The sequence below is a fragment of the Chinchilla lanigera genome, unplaced genomic scaffold, assembly GCF_000276665.1.
Source record: "Chinchilla lanigera isolate Chin_1 unplaced genomic scaffold, ChiLan1.0 scaffold00002, whole genome shotgun sequence".
In the NCBI taxonomy this organism is placed as follows: Eukaryota; Metazoa; Chordata; class Mammalia; order Rodentia; family Chinchillidae; genus Chinchilla; species Chinchilla lanigera.
In genome coordinates, this window is record NW_004955403.1 from 19,942,357 (window position 1) to 19,951,998 (window position 9,642).

General features: G+C 43.0%; 1 protein-coding gene across 1 annotated transcript; it reads left to right on the forward strand.

Annotated features, from left to right (window-relative positions):
• Nucleotides 1–479: 479 nt before the first annotated feature.
• Nucleotides 480–2,962, forward strand: LOC102004231 (alpha-L-fucosidase-like). Its single transcript, XM_013514776.1, is given in 5 exon segments — nucleotides 480–632; nucleotides 1,642–1,909; nucleotides 1,912–2,207; nucleotides 2,529–2,645; nucleotides 2,744–2,962. Coding segments are annotated over 5 exon segments (1,053 nt in total).
• Nucleotides 2,963–9,642: the final 6,680 nt, after the last annotated feature.

The following is a 9,642-nucleotide window of genomic DNA, read 5'->3' on the forward strand; positions in this document are numbered from 1 at the left end:
TGGGAGGCCATCTCTGCGGGTGCACACTTTTACCATGGCTGGCCTTTGAGTGCTATCAGAACGTCGGAGGGAAGCCTGGAGTCTCTGCACCAGGCTGTCTCCATAAAGTAATGCTTCTCAAACTACCTGCGGGAAGTGTCAGTTCTTTATGTCCAATCTGTCACCAACTGGTATTTGGTAAGTGTGATAAAAGTAACTTAACGTGGAAATAAAAAACAATGCATATAAAATTCAAGTCCCTTTTTTATTATGAGATTCAACAGACATAAACGTATGCTGCCCAATGGCTCTCCACATTTTAAATGCTCCGTCAATCCAGTAGACAGCTGATGACAGGCTCAGGTTCACTCTGAGAAACAATGTCATGGAGGACAGCGAGGACCCAGGCAGGTCAGCACGTTCTTACTGTTTCCCTTCCATGGCTCTCCGAGTCTCCCATCCAGCAGGGGACACTAAAAGTTAACAGGCCTCAGCCCCAGATGGAGAGGGTCAAACCACCCATGGGAAACCGGTGCACGGGAGGGGCTCAGAGAGGCCCCCAGGAGAAGCAACTTTCTGCTTCTGCTGCTGTGCATTCCACAGACGGAGGCTTAAGTGAGCTAAGCGGTGGGCTGCTGAGCGCTGACACACAGGTGTGGAAACAGTTTGTGATAGGCAGGTTTATGGCAAATATATACATTGTATGATATACTGTAATCAACTATATAAACAACTTTAAAATTGTCTATACTTCATATTTCCAGCGTTTGGTTTTGTTAATCATATGTCTTCCTGACAGCAATTAAATAACCTTGAAAGGAAATGTACACCTGCTGTCTCCCCTGGGGAAACTTCATCTCTTTTGTGAATGACATAAGTTCTCCATAAAATGTAACGGATGATAGGAGAATTGAATTTGGAGATATGTCTCCTTCCTCTTTTGTTTTATCTCTAGTTGAATGGGAGTGCATGGTTTAATATAGCTAATCTTTTTCTGGATCCCTATTCTGGGATTTTATTTAGACCAAACCATTTCCCCAGGGAAAGCTTTGAGACAATTGATAATAAATGATATTGTGACAAGTCCTGTACAGGTGAGAAGGTGCACATCAGCTCTGTTAGCCTGCATTTCCCCCCGACTTCTCAGCCCACTGCTCTCTGCTTTTCCTGAGCTCTGCTGCAAGATCCACCTATTTCTGTGGTGCCATACTGGCCTTGCTTTCCGAAAAGCATAGCCACACATGGCAAAGCTGTTTGTTTGCTTGAGTCAGGATCCAAAAAAGGTGCATTCATTAGAATTGGGCAATTAAAAGTCTGTTAATTTGCAGGTTCCCAGGTTCCTGAGATGAGGTCACAGGCCTCATTCTGAGCAACAGTGGCCCAAAGCTGCTGCAGCTCCTGGTGGTTGCGTAGGTACTCAGGGCCCTGTGCAGGTAGATCTAGGATTGGCAAGCTTGGATTCCTGTCTGTTGCTGCACTGGTTTGGAAAGGCCAAGTTTGGGGTGTTTGTGTATGGGGCATGTTCTTAGCTGAGGCAGTGAGGGTTTCTGGTGGCAGGAAGGGCCAGCACTTCATGAATGTCAACTACCCACCCAACTTCAGCTACACTAACTTTGGTCTGTGGCTCAAAGCATTTTTCTGCCACAACATTTTCTGGATGAGTGGGCCAACCTCTTCCAGGCTGAAGAGGCCAGATACATAGTCCTGATGCCAAAGCATCATGAAGGCTTCACAAACTGGCTGAGTCCTGTCCCCTGGAACACACACTCTGGGAACCTGAGGTCCTGGTGGGATTTGGCTGGTGAGTTGAAAGCAGCTGTTAAGGAGAGGAAATAGGCTATGGACTCCATCACTCCTCTTAGAACATTTCCATCCATCTACCTACCTGGTAAGAAAAACTGCTTCCAAGTGCAGAATTGTGTTGGTGTGAAGCGATGCCTGATCAAGATGATCTTGTTAACAAACCTGATATGATCTGGTCTGATGCAAAGTTGGAATGTCCTGAGACTTACTGGAACTCTACAAATTTCCTTTCTTGGCTCTACAATGATAGTCTCATCAGGGATGAGGTGATAGTAAGTGGCTGATGGAGACAGAAAGGCTCCTGCCACCATGAAGGATACTATGACTGTCAAGATAAATTCAACATGGGGCAGCTGCCACACCATGGCAGGAGGCAGGCTCCACTATCAACAAGAAACCCTGACGCTATCACTGCAACATCGTACGTCAGACACTGAATCTGAAATCATTTCTGAACTGGTAGGGATACCAAGTTCAGGAGCAACTATCTCATTAACAGCGATCCAACTAAAGACGGATAGATTGTTCCCATATTCCAAGAAAGTCTTCTTGCCATTGGGGAGTGGCTGAGGATCAACAGGGAATCATCTATGCCTTTGAAGCACAGAAGGCACTGTCAGAAAAGAACACCGACTTTAGATGTACTCAAAAGAATGAGCTTCTTATGCCATTTTGAAGCACTAGTCAGAGAATAGTCTTAAACCTTGAGTGGCCATAACCCCTCCAACTTTATGTTGGGAATCCAGGAAGATCTGAAGTTGTCCAGATCTGGTGGCAACCTCCTCACCTCTCTACCCCATGGCCACGTGTTACTGCTTGATTTGCTTGGACTGTACACCTACATGATTATTGACCTTCAAGAGGTAAGTGTCACAGCCTGCTGTTTGCTGCTTTGATTTGTCTCTTGTACCATCATGGTAAGAAGTTACTTTTCCCCACCTAGACATATCTTTCCCAATAGTTTTTAATCGAAGCAACTGAGCACATTATACTGATGCCTCAGTGGACTGAGGATCTGCACTTCAGCACTGGTGTACCACTCTCTGTCCAGATGAAACTGGACAGTGAAGCTCCAAAGAAGTTCATCCAACTTCGGAAATTATCTACAATGGAAACGTCTCTCTATTCACCATCTTTGATCATCTACTTTCTTACTTATCATGAGGGTGCAAAGCGGTGATATTCTACCATTCCCAAATCAATTATTAACTAGAAAAATTCTATGAAGACCAACTTCTCTTTGCCTTTTTGGTTATGCTGAGACCAGTTTTTGAATAATAAACTGGCTCCCTAGCATACATTCAAAATGATTAATGAGTTTACTTTTTTCTGGTATCACACTAGATTTATGCAATATACTCGATATACATCAGTACATTTCATTTGTTATTCTACTGATGCTCAAATCATCCCATCTTTGACCAGTTGAATCCTCTTTAAGCTGGTTTGGATAGAACACCATAAGTTTTTCAAGATTGTGGCTTGACTAAGTCCTTTTAATGGAAACAGTTCAATAGGGTGCTGGGATTAGAATGGCAGTGAGAGCCAACTGACTGAAGCCTTCCTCCGCAGATGGCATTTGGTGCAGTAGCAACCTTGACTTCTTTCCCTTCCTGCTATGTGGTTTGCTCACATTTTAAATCTTTGTTTCATTGCAAGGCATCTCATACCTAGCCAATATATACTGAATTTCTCTTTCTGTCCCTTTAAGAAAACCTGAAAGCAGTTATACTTCTCTATCAAGAGTATAGCAAGTTATTGGCTTGTGAGTACAGTGCAATCCACTCATTCGTTTCACAGAGATCCACTAAGCACCTACTTATATGGCAGGCATTAGAGAGGACGAGACGGACATGAGCTTGCTCTTGACGAGTTTCACTTTCTATAGCAGAAGTCAGGGGAAGAACAATAGAGAAACGCAGAGCCCAGCAGTACATGGAGGAATTTGTTCTGTGACGAAGAAAGTGATGTGATAGAGACTGCCACTGGGACAGGGAACTCCCTTAGCTTGCATGGTCTGACAAATCTCCTAAGATTTGAGCCACATGAAGACCCAGGGAGAGTGATGTCGAGGCAGAAGAAAAAGGTGCAAATGCCCTTACAGGGGAATGTATGTGGTGCATCAAAAGATAAAGAGCACATTTAGCCAGTGGGGAGTGAACCATACTATATAATTGACCTCCAAGTATCTCAGGATTTGCTTCTTTGTTAGTTTACTCATTTATGTTCAGCCTTTTTCCAAAAAAGATTTAAAATACCTCTTTGAATGCTGCTGTTCCTTACAGTGCTTGTAGATTTGAGAAAAATAAAAATTAGTCCTGTAGCTGGCAAAGGCCAATAAACATCTGAGAGAGGGCATTAGGTCTATCAATGCAGGACACCTTCTTCTCCTCTTCCTCCTTTTAGAAAAAAATTCACGTACCTTGAAATGTCACTTAATAAATTATTTTTAAGAAAATTGTTTCACTGAATTTAATTTCCAATCAGCACACCCACTATATTCTCTAATTAATCATGGCACATACTATTTACCAAACTCCTGTTAAAAACAAATTTCTTTTGTACACATTACAAAGAAATGTTACATAAAATTAAGCACCAAGTAATGACTTTAATTTGCGGTTAGTTAATAATACACAGATGATCACGCGGCTGTAAAGAAAGCCACTTGGGACATTAGCAGATATGCTGGCACAGAGGAATTGGGATCAAGCTGCAAGTCCTGTGGGCCCAGCTCTGGATGGGAGGAAGGAGGACTTATGAGTCTATAAAATTGCTTGAAGGAATAGACAGAAATTTGAGGGCAGTCTTTGCCCAAGAAATCTGAATGACTTCTAAGTTTTTCAAATGATTTGCAAGTTATTTTTTACTTCTTTCCCAGCAAAAAGGGTTTTGTAGAACTTAATAGAATTTGCATTCCATAGGAGATTTACTGAATGACCTTGACTTAGAAGTTCTTTTCTGCTTTGGAAGAAGCTATAATTGTCCCAAGTTCTATGAGCCACTTTACTCAGCTAATTTCTTGGCACTTAATGATCCCAAGCTAAGACACGCAGACTTTACATTTTAGAAATGAAAATAAAATAAAGCCCTAATATTTGAAGGAAGCCAATGTTACATCTCTCTGAAGGTCTGCAGGCTACACAAGTAATCACATAAACAGACAGAAAAATGAAAGTTATCTTACATTGTAGTGGATGGGTTGAAAGTCAATGACCCAGGGGATTTGTGATTAAAATTTGTTTAAACCTCTAGGAAGGAGGAAGGGAAAGTTGTTCGGAAGCTGAAAATCTTTCCCATTTTCTTTTACAGAACAGCTTTTCACATATTTTCCTGAATCTACCTGCTGGCATCTGAAAGCGAGGGCAGAGAGTGAAGGGGTTTTAGCACAGTGAAAAATTCCTGGTGATCATCCTGGAAATTTCAGTGTCCTGAGGTGTAGAACCCTCAAGGTCATTCAAGGCTCCACCAATTCAAAGTGTGGCTTTTTTGTCACCACATGTGTCCGTGAATCTCCTTTGGTTTGCATATGAAATGGCTATCAAAGAACTATATACTTCATGGTTATGTTTTCTTGTACAGATGGCAAATATCCCTGGCATGTCAGGGATGGAGGTCACGTCAGTGCCATCATTACTTCTCTCAGGTATTTGTGGCTGGTCCTTGTTTCCCAAGGATGCTGGGTTAAGTCAATCCTAAACTTTTGTACTAATTGTTGTATAGGATGGCAACAAGGAGTTATGTCTTTACTAAGCTTTGGGGCAATGTAATAATGTGCTCACACACACAGGCACACACCCCATTACGGGACTAATGATGAGCTGAAAACAGATAAGGAACTTCAGAGAAGGGAAGCTGCAGAAAGGGATTAATCAACAACTCCAAGGCAACCTCATGCTGTGCTTATGTTTTCTGCAAATATTGACTTTAAAAAATTAAACACAGGACTACAACAATGTCATTGTCACCACGAAAGAACTTTCCTATGTGACTATTTCAGATCAGATGGTATGCAAAATAACAGAGGAAAGGGGGCCCATGTAGAGTACTGTACCCCTTCTCAGCTGCAGAAAGGGCGCTTGTGCATGGTAGGAGGCTTGCTGTTCTTATTTAGCCACTGGTGATATTATCCCCCAACTCATTTCTGTCTGCCTCTTACTCCAACACATATACTCATAACTACTGGAAGTAGGACAGGTCCTCTGTTTCATCTTCCTCTGGATTTTCAAAGCCATGACAGACTTCTCCAAAATATTTTGGGACAGGAATAGAAGTCTGCACCAAGCAGAAATGAAAGTGGAGGGATAGAGAGAGAGAGGAAGTCTAGGCAATTTAAAGGGTATAGAATATAAGGCAGAGAAGAAAAAGGTATGATTCCTTTAAGGACAAGGCTGAGTTGGTGCTGGAAATCAAGAATCCCTCACTGAGCAAGTGATCACTGCTTCAAACAGAGTCAGCTGGGAGCTGACCAAAGATCCACATAATAAAGCTTTGATGTGAAATCTTTGTACACACGGTCCTACAATATGAGCATGAAAGTGTTCCCCCGCACAAACAGACAGCGTCAGGCAAAATCTTGACTATATCTGATGGCATGTTTACCGACCATGTAAATTTGGATGTGAGCTTTGTGGGAGATTAGATTATCATTTGGCAGATATTCACTCCCTGTCCTCCCCAGTCCTGGCCCCTGTGTCCCTCCCCAGCTGCGTGCCTCCCTCCCCAGCTGACACTGGGCTTAACCATGCGACCTGCTTTGCCTGATGGCAGATTAGTAGACATGACACAGCAGGGACTGCAAATGTACTTGTGCTGTTGGGTGGCCTTTCTTCTTCTGCCATGAGGAGAAAGTGTCGTCACTATCCCGGTGGTCTAACGAGGAGGAAGAAAACATAAGGAGTAGATCTGGACCCCATCTATAGCCTGAGATCAAGTCCGGTCAGCCAAATCCAAATAGATGAAGTAGAATAAATGATTGTTTTTAAATTATGGAGTTTGAGGGCGGTTTGTCGTATAACATTACTGCAGCTTTAGCAGAACTGCTGAAGGAGCAAATCAAGGCGGCAAGGAATGCTCACTGTGCAGTCTCTACAAGGCACAGTGAGTGAGGGAGATGGTGAGTCCTCAGCAGGGACTGGAGCCCTGGAGAGAGGGGCTACCCTATAAAGCACTGACGTTGTGCAGGGCAGAGTGATGCTTTTACTAAACGTAGATCAAGGTCAGCATTTGGGGCTATTCTGTGTATAATTTTTTATGTGTGAGTATCCGTGAAAGCTCTTGTTTTGGGTGTGAGGAGAAAGTGTGTGTTGCTTTCTTTATTTTGTTTGTTTTGTACAGGCTTAGAAGGAGGACATGGACATGGAGAATTGAGGACATACTCTAGTCTCTTCCTGCAATGGATTCCTAAAGCTGAGTTACTATTGGATGGGGATAAAGGTGAGGGCTAGAAGCCTAAGGAGTTATTTTGTAACAGTATGATCACCTGGACCCCAAGGCAGCCCTTCTTGTACTTATCAAAGTATGGCACAGAAATAGAACGGGGATCATTCTCCTCTACCCCCATGAGCCACCCCTCAGCTCTGGCTCCTTGAAGGTTAGTGGGTTGGGCCAGTATTACATGTGTTATAAACACTGCGCTCTCACCATGAACATTACCAGCTACTGCTACAGGGGACTTCCTGTCAGCCTGTTCTGAGTGGAGGGTCCAGAGCAGGGGAAGGTGGAGTCGGACTGTATAGACGCCTGACTGGCAGGTGAGTGAGGAGATGAGACACTTTGGGGATGTCCAGTAATACATGGGAGGACTTGGCAGGAGGCTAAAGCAGGCTGGGCATAAGAGAAAGAAATTTAAGACAATGTTAATGGGAGCTCATCTGAATGCCCATGCTGATGAGACTTTCCAATTACTTTATGCATGAGGTTAAAAGGTCTAGCTGGCCCAATTCCCAGATGCCCATACTCTTGGAACAATCACAGTGATGCTGAGGGATATGGAATTCTCTTCAACTGCACGTTGGATCCAACAGATGACCCAAGTCTTACAAGGGGAACGTCACCAAGATATTGCATCTGTGGATTCACTGCATGGTTTAGGATTAAAACATACTCATTATGTTGCCAAGGGATGGTACAGGAGATGCCAAAGATAGGCAACTGTTCAAGAGAAATAGATATATGTTAGAAGGAAAGAAGGGAAGACAGAGAAAGAGAAAGGAAGGAAGGAAGGAAGGAGGGAAGGAAGAAAGGAAGGAAGGCAGGTAAGAAGAAAGGAAGAAAGAGAAAGAAAGGGAGAGAGAGAGAGAGAGAGAGAGAGAGAGATGAGGACAGAAAAGAAAAGGAGAGAGGGAGAACAGGAGGCAAAGAAAAAGCTCCAGTGAAAGATGTGAAAACTTTAGCTATGAGATATAAAAGGATTCTTTTCTAACCCCTGGTAACACCATTGTTCTTTATTTTCATATACTCTGATAGGAGAAAACCCAAGACATTTATGCAATAATGTGGAGATGCCATTTTCAGAAGAACGAGATGGGAAAGATCCCTCAATATTCCATAACCTAGGTGTGGAAACTGAGTCACATCCACTCACACCTCAGGAAGTTCCCCAGTCAATCCCACACATGGCGAAGGGGACTCTTGCTGCACACTCTCCCCAGGATGAGATAATAAATTTTATCTGCTACTTTTTTCACCAAAAAACATTTTGGTGAGCATCATCTGCAAAGTTTGAAAAATCACTGGCTTGTGAATCCCAAAGCAGCTGGTTGTCTGCAGAGTCTCACTGTCCCTGGGAAATCTCCCGGTGAGAAGGAGCAGCAAATGACACTTTACTCTCAATGTAATAATTGAACTATATATGAAAGAAACAGTGATATTTACAATACTAGGAGTCAGAGCTTCCCATTAAAATTCTCTCACAGAAGGAACTTAAGGGAAAGATTCACTATTAATGAAGAGGAATTTTTAAAATCCAGCTAAGGAGTCACCTATGAGTACAATAATTTGTTGAGTGTCTCCTATGATTGAAGCCCTGGTCACCATTTTTAATTCTCTCATCTTGGCTCAGGAGGAGAGGAAAGCCCTATAAGACAGCCAATTCCCTCACTAATTAAATCTTTCTATTCTTCCAATTGGTCCAGTGTCAATGGGAACAACTGACATCTGGCTATGAAGCTTCTGGGAGCAAAGTCAGATAATGAGTGGAGTTGGGATAATGAATGAGCCTTCTTGGCTCCAGCTTGGGGGCTGGCTCAAACAGCTCATGAGCTCATTTTTCCAGTCCCTTCCATGTCTTACACTAGGGAAAATGATACAGGGTTGTGTGAGTATCCACAATATCTGGTATCTAAGGAGTATCTACTACACCCATTGTTCTGGAGTGGAAAAGAGAAGTGGAGGACAGAAACCCAAAGATGAGAAGGAAAGAATGAAATGGTCAGTGGGCTAGTATATCTAGCAGGTGTCCCAGCCTATTTCCAGTTAGGGACTGGCTGAGTTCTAGAACAGGAAGTAGTTGCTAGCCTATACCTGAGAATAGGACTTTCATCTCAGTGTAGAGCCCCTGAATCCTCTGTATGGGTGTCTCTGCAATTTGCCTACATCTCAAATTGTCACCTGACAAAGCATATATCAACATAAGTAAAATGGTAGTGGTGGACACTGAATCTCAGCTCTGTCTCTCTCTAGCTCTATGACCTTAGGTAAGGCATTTAACTTCCCCGTTTCAGTTTTCTTCATTTACTTGCTTATTTGTTTATTTATGGATTCATTCAACCAATCCTGAGATCCTACTGTGTGTCCAGGGACGCTGCCAAGGGGGTAAAACAAAAGAAGCACGTGCTCTAGTCTCATGGAGGATAATAT